At 38.7% G+C, this 18,956-nt stretch overlaps 1 protein-coding gene across 1 annotated transcript in view; it reads left to right on the top strand.

The window, feature by feature from the left end:
- Window positions 1-1,883: 1,883 nt before the first annotated feature.
- Window positions 1,884-18,956, top strand: part of LOC145998471 (prostatic acid phosphatase-like) — a 102,506-nt gene continuing 85,433 nt past the window's right edge. The window contains exon 1 of the mRNA XM_083134883.1: window positions 1,884-2,120. Within this exon, the coding sequence (XP_082991009.1) occupies window positions 1,950-2,120 (171 nt within the window). The 5' untranslated portion in view covers window positions 1,884-1,949. The remainder of the gene's footprint in view (window positions 2,121-18,956) is intronic.

The raw sequence follows: 18,956 nt of genomic DNA, 5'->3' as shown, positions 1-18,956 counted from the left end.
GAATCTACATCATTTATATGCTCGCCTGATGCAAGGTGCCCGACATTATTCGCTGCCATCTTGAATTCTTTTGAAATAGGACGCCATCTTGAATTATTTGCATCGATCTCCTTAAAGCTCATATGTCGAGAACCAGTGAACAGATTTCAACGGTTTCTGGTTTGAAGTCAAGATAAAAGAAGCAAAGATTTCTATAAATACAGTACAGTTCAGTGTGTTAGCAAATATAAAGGATTTATATATTTATTCTCTTTTATTGAAATCCAAAGGGCAAAATTAGAAATATTAATTGCATTTACCTAAAATTGCAAGGTTTTATCTGAAAACATGTTCGATGACTTTTCAAAGAGTGTTATTTTAGCTTTGATTGGTTAATTGACTAAACATGCATTCGGATCCACTTTAAATTATATCTCCAGTTCAAAGTAGCCTATATGAGCTTGTAAAGAAGAAACTTGTAAAACAGAATTTTGGGGGGACAGAGACTGCAAATCCTCCTAAAATTCATTGTACTAAAGTAGTTCCTAAATATGGGATGGCTGAAAGTAAATGGGTAATTACTGTTGCTCCCCAAAATTATATTTGACCCTCATAGTAGCACATAACCAACAAATGCTGTTGCTATTGTTGTTTTTATAATTATAACTCCAATTGATCATGTATTAGTATATAAATATGATCCGTAGTATATTTTCGGTGAGGGGTAGTCACATTTAGTATGCACCTAAATGTACAATAATGCATATTTGGGACAAAAGATCACATTAAGTTTAGCGGGAGATAAGTTTGTGGTTGGTGGTTGCATACCAGTCCACCGTGGGAACGTTCGCCCCCTGCTCCCCCCCCCCCTCCTCCTTTCTGATCCATTGATATAAAGTGGGCATAAAACATTTTTTTTTTCATTAATGAATGTGTCCTTCTATTTCCGAACAGTCCCGATTGCGAACACTTGTTACCTGGACACGAATAACACAATATTACCTGGAAGGACTGTGTCCTAATTTCGAGCACGGTTTTTTGGGACCTACAACTTTCTCTCACAGTTCCTGAGTCTTTTTAACAAACGTTTTTAATGGACTCGGTCCAAATTTGACACTCGTCAGTGACATATTGGTCACTCACTGGTTTAAAAGTTACAGTTCACATTGAAGCATGTCAGAACATACAGGAAATCCGACATGATAAAAATCGTTGTCGAGGTATGAACCAGCACCAACCGTAGTCAACCTGATTGACAAATGATGGCCTTTAACTCTTTTAAATCTCTCCAAGTTCAATTCTAAATGTTATTGATTTTAATTTCGTATATTTTAGAACTGGACTGAGTAAAGTTAATAATTGCATTATTAATTGAGGAAGCTCTTTCCAGTTAAGAATTCTGCAGTATGTAATAGTAGACCCCGAGACACTGCTCTTATTTGTTTTTTTGAAAACAGGCGTTTTAGCAGCATGTGCTCGCAATTAGGACATGTAATTTTTTTCATGTGTTCGCAATTACGACCATTTAGGCATTGCTCGTAATTAGGACTGTTCGCAATCAATAGATCAAATAACATAACTCAGAAATAACATACTAATTTCATTTGGCGTGCAGCTCACTTTTGACTGTGGCTGTACCAGGAAACGTCTTGACAACTTTCTACCAACCCATTCTCTGAGCAAAATCAATAGAAACTCGAGCTCTTATGAAGTGAAGTGGACAACATCGCGCTTCAAGTTCACGCTCGAGCGAAAATAAGTGCAGTTGTGCACTTGTTCCCCAACCGGTGCGATTTCCCCTCCGCATCGTCGGAAAAACCGTTTTGCAAGAGCCGCGTAAGAGCCAATACCAACCGGCCAGAGGCATGACGTAAAAATTACACACATACAGTGCCGCCTGTCCTCAAGGTCCCTTCGGCTCAGCATAGCAAAAGCGAGAGAATCTGTGGCGTGAAGAGTAGTCGGCCAACATGCTTTCCGGTGAACAGATTCTCGGTGTCTTGCTGCAGATCTCGCTTGTTTTTCAGCATCTAGTGAAATCCGAGACGGAGACAACGACGGATTATTTCACTACAGCTCCACCCGGAACGACTACGACTCCCTTTCAGGACAATACGACGACAGTACGACTCGTGCACGCGGTAAGTACTACTGTAAAATCTTTGCTTACACGATGTGAATTGTTGACATGTTCATTTCGCCTCTGGATTTAGCCCGATCTCTTTACACAGAGACCTTGCTCTTTGGATTTCAACAGTAACTCCAAGGTCTCACAAGGCTATACTGCTTCTATCTTGGTTTTACTACAGGGTGCGAGATCCTGGTGGGACAGGGGGATTCCCCCCTGACAACAACATAGAAAATCCTTCCACCAAAACTTTCATGGGGTGAGTTCTTTGTTACAACAACAAAGATTAACAATTGGTTATATACTTTACCTAATATTGAACACACACACACTAAGATTGATTGGTTGATTGACTTGGGTGCTTTAAGTCCACTTTATGCACAGTAAGGCTAATTGGGACTGGGCCTACAGTCTAAAGTGGGATCCGAACCACTATGTGCCTCCACCGGGTATCGAACCCAGGACCCCTTGATTATAAGGATACGACGACAACGAACTAAAAATAATGTCTGTCTCTGTGTGTGATTATGAGTGTTGCATGCTTTCTCTCTCGAGAGAGATCATTAACAGATCAGCACCAGAAATAATAATGTGCAAAATAAAAGTGTAACAAGAACGCAAGACAAACATAAGTATGAAATCTATTTTATCTATATTAATACAAAGCAAAAACGAAACTAAAACAAACATAATACAAAAATAATATATTTTGCAATTTATTGACATTTTAACGAGTTAGTAAAAATAAATAGTTTGCTACTTTATAATTATATGATATACCGGTATATAAAAGTAGCAAATGAATTCCAACACACCACACACGCGTACGCGTATATATCTGTATCTGTATATATGCGTGTGTGTCAATAAGATCTTCCTCCACCCAACGATTTTGCACCCTGCTTTTACATGCATGGCTTCCGTTTACAGTAGAAACAGGAGGGTACAGGGATACAGCATCACCCTAAACTGATCCGAACTGTACCCTTTGTACCCCCTCAAACTTTATATTATGGGCCTATCAGCACACAGGCTATTTTTGCCAGTCACACAATACAGGGATAAGTAAAACAAAATTGAGAGCAGGCCCCTAACAAGAAAAATAAAAAATGTGTATTAAAAGCTTCCTCACTCAATTCTTAAAAACTAATTCATTCATTGTTTAATAAGAACTAAAACTATGCAGAGGATTATCCTGGCCGTGGGTTCAGGCGCCAGAGCCTCGTTAACCTGCAAGAAGCGGTTACTACAGGGAAGTGAGGTTGACTTTTCGGTGCCTTAACAGAAGATCACCACTTACACCTTCTCCCCTCAAATATAATTTGACAAACACAGAGGCTGCCGTTAAAATGCTCACTGCAGTAAGCACAAAATTGTTCTTATCTCCAGGACTTCTCCGATGGCGTAACGTGATCGTCTGGTAATCAATGTTCCGGGTTCGATAACCGTGGAGGTGCATAGTGCTTCGGATCCCACTTCAATCCGTAGTCCCGATTAGTCTATCTGTACATAAAATTGACTTGTAACAAAAACTTTACTTTTTAAAAAGTATTGAATCTCCATTACGTTGTGCAACGTGTCTCCACATGGAGGATAAGCGAATTATTGTTTTGGGGAGAGGGTATTTGGATAAAAAAATCTGTATATTCGTGGTTAGTGTTTTGTACGATTTCATAAATTTATACACATAACGTAGTTATTAGAAACTCAATAATTTGAAACAGAAAACAAATTTCTACAGCAACAATATGAAGGAAAATAACGAGAATAAAATAACAATAGCAACAATTTATATAATCTTAATAAATCCTGATCACGATTAACCGATGACAATAGAAGTGATATCAATAATTGATAGCATTTCGAGACTGAGATGCTACACATGTAAAAGTATGGAATGAGGTCGTTTACATCCTATTTCATGAGTCATGTTCCCATCGCGCAATATGAAAGTCGTCGAGCGGTTATGATCTGTCATTAGGGTTTTCCTACTTTTTGTTCATGTTAGACTGATTCGGCGCTGACGTGTGCTATTACGTCGATGTAGCAGTTACCATCCACAATATTTATGACTAGAATGGGAAGCTTGCTTATTTTCCACATTATTTTTTCGAGGGTATTTCTAAGAGTTTGAAAGCCTAATACTCTTTCACTGCACGCCCTTGCTCTGGTAACAGATTGGTGTTGAAACAGAAACTAATCTTGATTTCGTCTGTGTTATCCCGAGACAAGGCCAAGAACGAGTACATATAACAGGCTACAGTTCTAATAGTATTTTTGTGGTTCTTATATTAAATTTTTGCTATGCTCGAAATAAGAAAGACACACTTCAAGATCGAGAGCGAAAAGGGGGTTATGTGTAGAAGTAAGACTGGAACAGAAAACGAGATTATATGAAGCAAGGCAGAGTCCGAAAAACAGATTTATTGTCAAACCGAGATACTATCTAAAAAAAAGTAGATTCAATGTCAAAAGAAGATATAGTTTGAAAAGTAGTTTCAATGTCAAAACGAGACAAAGTTTGAAAAGCAGATTCAATGTCAAAAGAAGATATAGTTTGAAAAGTAGTTTCAATGTCAAAACGAGACAAAGTTTGAAAAGCAGATTCAATGTCAAAAGAAGACACGGTTCGAAAAGTAGATTCAATGTTAAAACGAGACAAAGTTCGAAAAGCAGATTCAATGTCAAAAGAAGATATAGTTTGAAAAGTAGATTCAATGTCAAAACGAGACAAAGTTTGAAAAGCAGATTCAATGTCAAAAGAAGACACGGTTCGAAAAGTAGATTCAATGTTAAAACGAGACAAAGTTCGAAAAGCAGATTCAATGTCAAAAGAAGATATAGTTTGAAAAGTAGTTTCAATGTCAAAACGAGACAAAGTTCGAAAAGCAGATTCAATGTCAAAAGAAGACACGGTTCGAAAAGTAGATTCAATGTTAAAACGAGACAAAGTTCGAAAAGCAGATTCAATGTCAAAACGAGACAAGTTCGAAAAGCAGATTGAATGTCGAAACAAGATAGATTCCGAAAACCGGATTGAATGTCAAAACATGACAGTGTACGAAAAGCAAATTGAATGTCAAAACGAGACAGTGCCCAAAAGGCAGATTGAATTTCAAAATGAGACAATAGCCCAAAAGGAGATAGAACGTCAAAACAAGACAGTTCGAAAAAGAGTTTCTGCATCAAAACGAGACCGAGTCCAAATAGATCAGATATCGACACGAGCTGATGAGATAATACATTCTTAGGACGCAAAACGAGACGAGAACGAGACTGCATTTTCTCGTTCCGATACCACGTCTGAATTTTACAATTCGAAACTGTTCATTAAATTTTAAGCAATTCCCTTATTGATGTTATATATTTAATGCTAATGCGCACGTGCTTACTAATGTATTTGCTTCTTCTTCTTCTTGTAAAAACCAGTTAGAAGCTGTTCAAAAACTCGTTCTAGTTACGATCAAAGCCAAGATCACCAACATTTAATATTAACCTTGAACGCCGTTCTAGGAGAACAAGATATTCAAACAATTTATGGGTAGTAACGTGAAAGACTTACTGGTACTGTAAAGAGCAAATCGTGGAGGAGTACATTTGTCGTGTACAGAGTAAAATCATTACTCGCGCGGAAACAAACCCATATTTTTCTCATTTGCAACAATTTTTATCAATTAATAAACAGTACACATATAAGCTCAAATATTAAATTATTTGATTGGATTGGGCTTGTCTCATAATGATAACGTTATGGCCTATAGGCACTATAGGCACTGACTTAGAGCAGTGATTTGTACAATCGGAAGTAAATTGCCAATAATACAGAGTTACTGAAAATATGCCATATTTTCTACAACTTACACCCTACCCTAAGAAACAACCTGGCATCCTGAATTTATCTTGGTTTTACCATTAGGCTACCTACTTAGCCCAATAAAAAGTAATATAAATTAGACGAATTTGAGGGTGTGTGGGTTCACAACTGATTTTTTTCGCTTGTACAGTGGGATCCATAAGTATTGCTCAGCAAATTGTCCACGACTATATTCGTTGGTTTTTATCTTCATCCTACGTATTTTTAAGAACTGTATTTTTACGTATACTGGCTCTGAGGTTGAAAACAGATTGTTTGATGTTTTGTTATTGAAGCTCTCATTGCGTAAAACAAAGGGAGTAAACGTGGTGATGGACAATTTGCTTCGTAATACTTATGGATTCCACTGTACTTAACAGGCATGGGAATATATTATATTTGCTTGTCATGGGCAGTTTACAGGGTTACCGGTATTAGAGGTTAAGTATAGAGGTTGGGCAGATGGATTGTTTTCTTCGTGATGACGTATCGACAGTTAAGGCGAGGAGGGACAATTTCTTTCTCGCTGAGGCAGCTGCCGATCACTGTTGCCAACTTCGCTCTTTTGGAGCCAGATCTGGCTCTTTCGTGCACTCTTTTGACTGTGAACTGTGGCACACGCCCTCTGGCCCACCATGATGCCACCACTGACTCCGGCCAATAAAGACCAACCTTTGCCATGAGTGTACATTTTGCACGTGACGTGATATTCATATATAGGCTGCGTCACCCACCCCCTCTTTCCTCCCCAGGTATTTTTATATATAGTGCTGTGGCTAACGTGAAGATGACAATATTATTATCCGGGAATCCTTTATTTTCGATTTCATATGAACATCATTGGATTATTGAGATGGGTGATGGCGCCAAATCTAAGCGGTGAAAACTAAGAATAAATTGCCATCACTTTAAAGCTAACGGTTATAGCAGCGCCCCCACCCCTCTGACACCTAAAATTACCGTAGGAGGCACTTTATGCAGTTTTCGTTAATCTAGCTCCTTGAAAGTCATCTTTAGCTCTATTAATGGCAAAATGTAGCTCTTTTATGCACATCAGGTTTGGCAACACTGCCAGGATGGCCGTATGAGGCAAGGAGAAATGCATTAGGTTTATAGGACCATTATTTCATTCGTTCTTTCGGGAATATCAAACATCCATCCAATGACGTAGAAAAGTACATGGACGGAAAAAGGACACGTACTATGTCATAGTAGTAGGAAGTGTCGAAACTCCCATTTGATTAGCCGAAACTTGAAGTTGAAGTCGATTTCCCATAAGGAATACATGGCAGTGCCCAATCCGACGTTATTGACATAAATGCACAACTAGTGCGTAATTGTCCCTCCTCGCCTCAAAGGTGAATTTACTCATGAAATGAATACAAAATCTAGTGTTCCATTACGCAGACAGGAAAATATGTCAGAAACTGAACACAGGAAATCAAGTGTACATTTACTGACGTAAGATGCTTTCTTCTTTATGAACACTAAAACCCATTTACAGTTTCTGGCCTCATAAATTGAATATACTGGCGGGAACTTATACGATGAAATAAAAACTATTGTCCGATGTCTGAAACGAGCAAATAATGTAATACAATGTAATTTGATGAAATTTAGTGAATCACTTTTTGAGTTTCATGTCGGCCTCGAACTAATCGCAAAGTCTGTTACTTGTCCATGGTGTTGTAACTTCCAGTTGCACACTCCCCGTTTAATGGCGCTAGTGACTTCTACGTTCGCTTTCCCACAAGCTATGGTAAACATCCTTATCTAGATTGCTCTTGTTCAGGTGTTTAAAATGAGCATATTGCAAGACTGTCGTTGCATTGTTTCACATTCTAGTGATACATTAACCTGGCCGCCAGTCCGTCAATTGCGGACAAAAGACTTAAACTATCCCTTTTGACACAGTCCGGGATTGAGCAGTTTATTACGACAGGGTCCAAAAATAAAGGAAAGAATGAATGAATTATTACGATAGGGTAAATTTGTTTGGTTGTCTCAAGAAATAAATTTCCTTCAACCCTGCATCGTTTGGGAATGAAGGGCTCATACCAAAAACTTATCATTAATGAATGCTAAACCCAATGAACAAGATAGTGGAAATGTTGTTTCATGAGGTCTCCTTATATTCCAACCACAGTACTTGAAACGATTGTCCACGAAAGTTCTCCAGTCGTGGACCAATCGGTCACAGCAGTGCAAATTTAATGTGAGTACAGTCATTACAATGTCACTACTTTCATTCATTTTTCTATGGAATTATGTAGCACACAAATTACAATTACGTCGATGGGCCTTGAACTTTAATTGTTCTAAATCGTTAGAGTTTATCGCTAGAGATATAAACTTTTCGATTAATGTCAGACAATTTATCGAGCAAAACCTAGTTACAGATATGACGCAGAGGAGAGTTCCTCAAAGCTCTCCAAAGTAATTTGACATTGTGAAGTTGTTGATTTAAGTCCACTTTATCCACAGATAGGTTCATCTGAAGTGAACCTACAATTTAAAGTGGGATCCAAACCACTATTTCCCTCCACCGGGTATGGAACTCGGGATGCCTTGATTACAATGCGACGACGATACCACTACGCCACCGGGGAGGCCAATTTGACATTGTACTTATCACAACAGAGATCATTGTGCTATAAGGAAATGTAATACCTACCAGGGAAATATTAGATATTAAAAATAATTTATAAATTGAATAAGATGTGCGAACTCATACATATGGAAAAATGAACAGATACAGTGGATTAGTATTTGTTAAGGATCTTTCGGTGGCTCGAAATTGCCTTGTTCGTATTTCAAATTTCTAGTGACGTGTTCAACTTGTCATGCGGCCTTGTGCTGCTAGATTTTTCAGAATTCCTTGGACCTAAGGAGTACATATGTCTCCTAACATTATTGTATATGGGTTTTAATATAAATTTAAGAAGATATTCCTGAAAAGATTCCTCCGTTTTGCAAGTAAGCTCAAAATTCACCCGGAAATTCGCGGTGGACCACATAAGCAGCAAGGAATCTCTCGCTTGTGGAGTTTGAAGTGAAATATTAATGCCAACATCTCGATGTCACGCAAATTGTCTGTTTCAATTTGTCTTTCCTTGAAACCACAAACGTCTTCCAGGCTCAGGAGTGCGGTTTTATGGTACGTCACGGACGTTGCTTCAAAGCAGTTTAGTACAAGACGAAGATTGTTTCCTTAGATACCATGAATACCAACAGAAAATAATTTTCTGGATCTTCCATATTTATGATGAACTTACATTTTTGTGATGGAGTTCTGGAATTGATGATGAAAACCCAAAGATTTTACTTCACCTCCCAGAATAATACTATTTTTGACAGTTTTAAATTTCAAATTTTAATTTTTTTCCATATTACAAAAAGATCATCATGATATCAAATCATTACATGCCCATCTTCAGTTAAATGAAAGTATATTGTGATGAATGATGATCTTAAAAATCATAATTTTTTCAAGTTTTAATATAATTTTAGTAGTAAAGAACTTACTTGATATTTTGGTAACTGTAATCTTTATTTACGTGTATATAAAATGAGACGACTGTAGTTGATATTAGTTGAAAACAAATATGAACAAATCAAGGAATGACAATTATTCAGAATAACATTTAACTAACAAAAACTTTTCTGTTACGGTGTTTATAACTAAACCTCTTGCGTCGCATTAATAATAGATATACGCTAGATGGCACAGGAACGCAACGTTGCAAGAGGAATACTCGAAATGTTTTGACTACAGTTGTGCACAGAAGCCTCAGTATAATTCTAGATCTACTGTAACTACTTGTAAGTCTGATCATATCATTAAATCTTTTTTAACACAACTATGAACGGTACATTATTTGTGTAGAGTCTGAAGAGTTTAAAAGACATTTGAATAAAAAAGGAAGTTGTATCAGTACAACACATAGTTGATTTCTAGTGTCTGAAGTGACGAGTTACTGTTTTCGAGTAACTTTAACTAGTTACTTTTTGTAAGTAACTGGTAGTCAGCTATTTTTTAAGTAAGGAAATTAATAGCTACTTTTTAAGTAAGAAAATTAATAGTTCCTTTTTAAAAGTAATAAAATAAATGAAATTATGTTTCAAAGAAAAAAAAGATATAATTTTAATCTTTGTATACATGCATTTATTACGCGTAAATTTTCCGTCTCAAGTACAAGGGTTTACATGAATTTTCTAACCTCTATATTTTCATATTTAATCATATAAGGTTTATTATAATTTATGGGAAATTGATGATAGTTTTAGACGATCCTTAGAAAAACAGCTCGCTTACTGATATATCGTGCAATACGTTCTAATATAAACAACGTTTTTAAGCAAAGTAATCTTGCAGAGAAAGTTGCTTTAAGACAAAACAGAAAAACCTGACAAAATTCTGAACGAAACGAAGTTATTTTCTCTTCAATGTTATATTTTGATATTCAGTTCCATCATATTGTTCGTGTATGTTCGTTGACAGGGTCATAACCTTTAGGAATATGTAAATACCACCTTGAAAATATTTCTCTCAGAGGGTGTCTCTTGGTGACGGTCATATGTCACATTGTGTTGTTTAGAACCACGCGACCTCGTTGTCTGGCATCGGCGAAGTGGGTAGTATGCACGTTCGTCCTTTGATGAGAAGAATAGGTTTCGATTAAAATAGGTCATATAATTCCTCTGAAAGGATGAACAAACCTGCTGTGCATAAGCCAATTATGCGTGTGCACGCGGTCGTTTGTATGCTGCATCGAGTACACGCCTCGGCTGGCTGTGATAGCAAGGTAAGCGAGCAAGTACATACTCGTGTTTCCAACCGGTGTTATGAATAAAACATGGCGGCCTTTTAAAGACAATGCTATTGTCCTTCTGTCGTTATTCCAAATCGGATGTACATCATTGAGCGCCCATCTAGCTGTAACACAATAGCGCTTACCCTTCACGTTACGCGGGAATCGCAGACTAAATTAGTTATCGTCACTGGCTGAAGTTCAAGTTCGCAAAGTTTGTTTCCAGACATTTTTGTGCACAATAAGGACTAGGAGTACACTTTAGAGTGCAATGTTAAAGACTGGAATATGGTTTCACCAGTAGTCGAATGCGGACCACTTGTACAGTCACGGACACTTCTGTGTTCTAGTGATTGTATTTAAAGTTAATAGAGCTGTTACAATCCAGATGTGTCCGGGACTGTACAATTTAATATTGATTGACTGATCTGGTTTATTTTATTTCGCTTTCTGCCACTTTTTGCTAATCGTGCCACCCACGCACAGGCCTGGACCCGTACAATTGAGTAAGCCCATAAAGTACATTTTGTTGTCTAAATGTAATTGAGAAATTCTGTTCTTTGAAAAAATATTGCAAGTAGTAGTTTTCGTTTAACTAATCGTTTATTGTTTATTTATTTCCTTTATTTTACTTCGCTATGCCACTCTTGCCTAATTTGCGAAGATGAGGATGAGTGATGGTATGATAAAATTGATGAATGGACACTCACAAACATCCATGCCCAGGTCGGGGTTCGAACCCTGGTGTCGTAGCGTAATGTGCTAATCACTCCTCCACGGGGGCCGGCTATATTTAACTCAACTTTAGCTTTAACTAAAAATTAAATTAGCAATACCAATTTGCCCCTCCCCTATTTGTATTTTTGTTATTCTGCATAGCTTTTCTGATACTTTTGGCTAATCGCGATGATGATTCAATGAATGGAATGAAAATTTTGCATGCGTCAGCACTTAGGCTATATGCACTCGTCACTAACTAAACTCAATGTGTCTGTGAGGACCAAAATCTTCTTACATGGGTTAAAAGCTGAGATTGTAAAAGGGCGCTCGGCACATATAAGAACAAAACGCAAGACAACACACAGCCCTACAGATGCCAGATGCCAGAGCCTCGTTGCCTCTCCGATGGCGAAGTGATAACGTAGTCGCCTTAAAATCAGGGGGTCCCGGGTTCGTTACCCGGCGGAGGCACAGTGATTCGGATCCCATAAACTGTAGATCCGGTGCCGATAGCCTTTCTGTTCATAAAGTGGACTTAAAATAATCAAAAAAAGAACACTAAAGGCTTGATCCTCATTGGATTGCAGTTATTACATGGAAGTAAAGGTTGACTTAATTTGGATGTCTTCTGCGAAAGTCATCTCACTCATTGCGACGATGGATGATGATTAGACAAAATTGATGAAAGAAGACTCACTAAGAACATCCATTCTCAAGCCGAGATTCGAACACGGGGCTCCTGGCGTAGCGCGCTATGTTATCCACTCCACCACACAGGTCGGCTTGTTTTTTTTAAAAGTTTTGTGAATGATAAAATGCGTGTGTGTGATGCTCAAATTGGTTCTTGTTTTTCATTAACGATGGTAATTTTTGTATAATTTTCATATAACTCAAAGGAAGCAGTGAAATAAGTTTCTTGTACGGCACGGTAAGTTATGGTTAATCTAGACTGAACAAAATTTGTTTTCCTTGCAGATTCATGTTCACACCTTGGACAGCCTCGTCGATATTTTCTGATCCCCTCCCCCTTTCTTAAAAAGTGTCCAGTGGAGCAAACACGTGATAAATCTCATAAAGCCAAGCCGGTGAATGGTGAGAGACGCTTTATGTTCCACGTCAATTTCCGTTGAGATCCCATTATCAAAGTGGTGGTGTGTGAAAGAACCAGGGTGGATTTCTTTTCTCGGTATTGAGCGAAGCCAGACTTCAGTTCTTCAGCCGGGAGATGTTGAAAAATGGCAAACATTAGAGCTCCAGCCTTGTCTCCGGAAATTATCCGTGTTTCAAATTTATCACGAGTCACAAAGAACTTTTTGGTCTTCGAGCGTGGTGTTCAACATGGACTTGGAAAAACTTTTTCGTGGCGCACCTGATCTCCAAAACTGAGACTGAAATGGATTAGATTTTAAATTATTGTTTCACTAACATGTTTCCGGAGAATTATCATTCTTCTTCACTTTTAATGCGCCCGTACATAGAGAGGTTATGTTTCACGATGTTTCCATTCTCCCTAACGACCTCCTCTTTCTTATCTCTCTCATTATCCTGCTCTCTGTTTCTTATCTCTATATCCTCTTTTACCCATTCCCTTCTCTCTATCTTTCTCTCCCTCTCTCACTCTAACTTTCTCTTTCTCAATATCTTACTCTCTTTTTCATATGCCTGTTCTCTCTCTCTCTCTCCGTCTTACTCTATTTCTCTCTTTCCCTTACACCTCTCTCTTCCTATCTTACTCTATTCCCTTCTCTCTCATACTCTTACTCTCTTTTTCTCATCTCTTTCCTTTCTCTATTTCTTTGTCCTCGCTTTCGCTTTCTTTAGTCCCTTTTTCTCATGTTCTTTCTGTCTATGTGTGTCTATCTTTCATGTTTACACCTCTTACTATCTATCTTTCCTTCTCCCTTCATTTCTCTCTCTATCACTATTACTTTGTTTATTTCTTCTCCTTCATTCGTTCCAGCTTCTTTCTAGCTCTGTCGAAAACGATCCTGGAAATTTCTCCTGCAAGATATTAACTCGCGATTTCTGATTTCTAAATCTCCTTACTTCCTCGTAAATCTCTTGTTACTTAGCGTCGTCTTTATGCCACTGTTAGGCTAATCGCGACGATGAGGATGAAGATGAGTGATGATTAGATGAGACGAATGAAAAGACATTCACAAAGACCACCCATGCCTAGGCTGGGATTCGAATCCGGTCATATCCCAACAATCACCACTTTCTGATATCCGAATTCATGACCTCATCGTCAGCAACTCGGGAACCCAAAACTGATGAAAGCTCTTACACAACAATGTTTCACGAAATCATTGAAATGTCTGCAAAAAGCAATGGTGGATTGATCTGAGTTGGGCAACTCCTACTGTAGTAGAAGGGCCACGATCGGTGACGACATTAGAAAGTGTTTTCTGGAAACCTTGGAGTTCCTGGAATTATAACTTAAGAGCACTAATAAAGAGTTGCGGATCTTCCTTCCTGGAAATGCTACTGCGGGACACCAAGGGAATGAATGGCAATGATTTTCTTCTGTTTATAGGAAAGCGGTGTTGCAGAACGGTTCACAAGTGGGTGATAGCAATGGTTGACGAATGCGCTCTGACCTTGGCCGACCTTTGGATGGGAGAAAGTTGCGAAGCGATTATTTTGGAGGGCGCCGACCTCAAGGCTCTGCCGTTAACTAGAGCACGTTGTGTACGGCATCTGTTCTTACAGCATCCCCAAATTAGTTTTGACGATATTCTTTACGATGGTCTTGACTACAAAGGAGAAAGTTATTACTGTTGGTCTATAGTTGACTGATATAACTAATGTCGATTATCTGTTCATATGGTCCGGGTTCGAATCACGTACTATGCATGGGTGTTCTTTGTGTGTGTTCCTTCATATCATTTATCTTCATCTTCTCGATTAGCCAAAAGTGGGAAAAAGCAAAGGGAAAAAAGTCAATAATTGTACCATAAGACAACCGCAACAAATTGATACTTTGATTTATAGGGAGTTATTTGAAAATGTTAAGTTAGTGTTTTAAGTTCACTTTATGCACAATAAGTGGACCTACAGTTTAAAGTGGGATCCGAACCACTATGTTCCTCCACCGGGTATCGAACACAGGACCATTTGATTACAAGGCGACGACGCTACCACTGTGCCATCGGGAGACCCTATTTGAAAAGTTAGCAAAAACATATGCCTCTTGGAATACGATCATCCCATATCTCCCAGTTCCAATTGTCTACGATCGCAATTGCCTGTGGTCTCAATTGTCTACGATCGCAATTGCCCGTGGTCGCAATTGTCCGGATACCCGTTTCATGAAGGATGATCCTGAATCGCTTTCTAGTGCTGACAAATTTTCAATGTCTCCTCTCTCACCTTAAACTGATACATTCAGTTTTGGTTAGTCCATCTGTGCATAAAGTGGATTTAAAATAACTTTGGTAAGCTCTTTAAGTGAACTTTATACCCTGATAAGTTAATCGGGATTGAACCTGCTGTGTAAAGTGGGATCCGAGTCACTATGTATGCCCGCACCAGGAATTGAAACGAGGACCCCTTTTTGCAACCAACATGATTGGTTCTTGTGATTTTCATCCTCGTGTGAACAAGAGAGTAAAGGACACACCACACGTGCGAGCACAAGGTCATCTGTAGGACATGTAACACACCTTCAGTGCAGAAGCCGAAATTTACTGACAGTTCCACGAGGCAGATGGGCATATGTATCCCCATCCCATATCATAATACATTTATCAGTTTCATCCGACGCCCCTTTCTGGCGGTTTCAGGTCACAACTCTTGAGTTGTTTAGGTAATATTCAGCATTCTCTCCTTCTCTCTCTCTCTCTCTCTCTCTCTCTCTCTCTCATATATATATATATATATATATATATATATATATATATATATATATATATATATATATATATATATATATATATATATGAGATAAAGAAAAAATAAAAAGAGAGAGGGCGGGAAAACACTCGACAGAAAGAGAGAGAAGAAAGGGAAAGGAAAAGAATACTAGACTCCTAGTGTTAACGTCGTCGCCTTGTAAACAGATGGCTCCGGGTTCGATACCCTGTGCAGGTATATAGTGGTTCGGATCCCACTTTAAACTATAGGTACAGTCCTGATTAGCATACAACAACAGGTCGTTTCCGTCAGTCGGTGTGTGTCAAATACGGATACATGCAGACACTAACACAATGTTGAAAGAAGTGACGGCGCCAGAGGGGGGACAGAGAGGCCTCCTCCCCTAGAAAGCAAGAAACACTACACAAATAACTGCTGTTTTAGTTGAATTGACTTTTGGTATTTAGTGTCGCTTTTCTCCACTTTTGGCTAATCGCGACGATGAGCATGAGTTAAGATATGATGAAATTGATGAAGAGACACTCACAAGGAACAAACATGCCCAGACAGGGATTCAAATCCGGGACCCCTAGTGGCGTAGCGCTGTGATAACCACTCCGTCACGAATCATTCTTTTAGATCAAGTATGTATTTATGCATTTAGTTAATAGTAGGCTATATTAAATGTGAGTATCCTCCCGAAAATATTCCCGTTTACGTGAAACCTTTTCGGATTGACAAGTCATAACATCCTAACGTCCAATTAAGCAACGTACAGTTTGACCAAGATAAGAATGCCCCCAGAACACTCGCGAACTAAAGTTCACAGTCATTTGTTTTCTCCTCTCGTTTCCCCTTCGCTCGTGCCTTTTGACAGTGCTGCACAATTTATTAACGCAGGAACACGGGAACAATGCAAGCAGCTGATTGTATCGCCCACATTTCCTAAGCTCGCATACGGTTGAAACTTCGACTACAGCGCCACGGGGACATTCTTATCTTGGTCAATCTGCGGAGTGAGATAATTTTCTTAACATGTCTGGCCGTTATGTATTTGCAGCTTGGGAGCAAGTCGCGACTCTCGAATCATCCAATCAGCACGCGAGCCGTTGACGTCATCTCGAGACAGCACCATTCGTTAAGTATCTCGCTGACGTTCTTCTAGACTGTTGATAGACTCGCTAACTAGACTCACAGAGTCAGCTGGAGATATTCCGGCTACTAAGTGTAACGACAACTCTGTCCCGGGAATCTCTGGAGCAAGCGAACGAAAACTAGTCTCCTGCGCAAGTAGGATTCGACCAATGAACGCGTGACGGGGAAGGAGTGCATGGAGGAAAAGGCGCATCTGCAGCTAGCCGTTTGAACTACTTTGCTCCTCCCACCAGCTTTCTCTACCGTTATGCGCGGCTTTGCTCCACAGATTCCCGAGACAAAGTGTAGCTTTACCATTTTTTCTTAACCTTTGCATTCTTCAACGTCAGGTTCTGGCGTCCGAAAAAAATAGCTACACCTGTTGGTTGTGACGTTCCTTTCTGTTGTTCGCCACTCGATCACTACGTCACGGTAACTACCCAATCTCCTTGTGCGGCGTAGTTATGAGACTCTCCTTAATGTTATGCTACACAGCATTCTCAGGACGAAACGAATTCAACAAAAAAATAGCTTCTTGTTATTTTTCAAATTTAATAACCCATTTTACCTTCAAACAATCACTGCAAAATAACAACAATATTCACAAACGCAATCACATTTGAATTAAGTTGCGGCTTTTCCTTTAAAACAGTGTTTTTCACAAAATAAACATCATCTCACGCAACTCAACTTACTTTTTCCTTTTCACGCACTGTTGTCCCGGCAACGGAATCAATAAAAGATTTGACAGTTCTACAAATGTTTATAAACCGGAAATGACTTCCGCTTCCGATATTGCGTGTAACAAATATACAGCAAAAACTACAAATTTAAATCAACACAAACAACAGTATTGAAACTAACAAATAAATCAAACAGATTTCTGTGAAATTAACAGAAAACAAATAAAATATTTCATATGGCCAAAATAAACAAGGCGTATCAAGTTCTCCTCCCATACAAACAAAGAAAATTGAGGTAATGTTTATGTACGAAATTTTCTTTGCTACGAAAATTAGTCCTTTTTGATCTGGTGATGCCATCTTTGCAATAATTCCTGTGTTCTTTCTGGTGAACAATTAATTTTCTTCAGGTTGGAAAAATTTTTCCTTCCTATTAATTTTTCCTTCCAAGGATCCAGCAAGTTAGCTGTGTTGTGCTTAACATCCTCGACTACATACGGGCCCAGAGGGGGCCACTCCGCGACTTGCACGTTATTGGCTAGAGCTTGTGACGTCACCAAGAGGACACGAGCGGAAGAAAGCTATGCGTAGAATGTAGCAGATGGCCCATGAAACGCTGTGTTTTCATGCACCTTTTGATATTATACACCAAAGCAGTTGATTTAATTTGACAACAAGAGATCAAATACGCGATAGAAGAATACACTTATTCCGAAACAATGCATAGTTTATTTTTCAGACATTATTTGCGTGATATCTTGTCCCTGTAGGCTGTAGTCCACTGCCGGCTTTCTTATAAGCTAACCTATTGCATTTATTTTAAATATCTAATTCTAAGGAAAGTTCTTGTCCGGGCATATTCTGATATGAATCTTTACTGAATGTCCTGGAATTTCCCTTTAATAATTTTACGCTACTTTTGATCGCCACGATGAGGATAAATTTGTTTTTGTTATTTAGCGTCTTCTTTCACTTTTGGCTAATCGCGACGAACAGGATGAGTGATGTTTAGTTTAAATTCATGAAGGGACATTCGCAGCAGGCACGTATCCAAGGGGGAGCTTAGGGGGGTCGAGCCCCCCCGAAAGTTTGCGGTTTACAATAGATAAAATGAGTTTTTTTTTGTTTCTTGTGGTGTGAAATTAAATAATGTGACGATAATTTAAGGAGAGAAATAATTATCGAGTAAAGCACGTATCCAAGGTGGAAATCAGGGAGCTCCAGCACCCCCTTCAGCAAATGTCGCTACATAAAATTAGGTTCATGGCTTCTTGAATAATGTGATGATAATTTGAGAGAAATAATTATCGAGGCAAGACAGAATGTTCTATAACACTGTTATTGTTAATAGCGCGTATCCAAGGTGGGATCAGGGGGCTGGGGTCCACCCTTAAAATTTTTCAGTTTACACTATATAAAATTAGGTTTTTGTTTTCTTGGATGGTGTGCCGATAATATTAGGAGAGAAATACTTACCAAGGCAACACGGAGAATGTTCTATAACCCTGTTGTTGATAATATTGCATTAAAACTTTTCTTGCGCTTTCGGTGTTTTCGCAGCACTATGCAAAGACTTGTTAGCATTTGGAAGCTGCAAACTTAGCGCCACACGTAGGGCGAATCATTGTAATTTTTTAATCTCTGGAAAGCGCGTGAGGCAATAAGAGAAGAAGTCGAACTACTGGCAACATTAACGAATCGTTTTATCTGCGGAACGTTCTAGAATATAATGAGGTTAAAATACGCGGCTTCAATTTCCAGGTGGATCTGTACAACAGAATCGGTTAATGAGA

The sequence above is a fragment of the Lepisma saccharinum genome, chromosome 14 (assembly GCF_977018435.1).
Source record: "Lepisma saccharinum chromosome 14, izLepSacc3.1, whole genome shotgun sequence".
Lineage (NCBI taxonomy): Eukaryota > Metazoa > Arthropoda > Insecta > Zygentoma > Lepismatidae > Lepisma > Lepisma saccharinum.
Note: the sequence above shows the minus strand (reverse complement) of the source record. Positions and strands in the feature narration are given on the sequence as shown.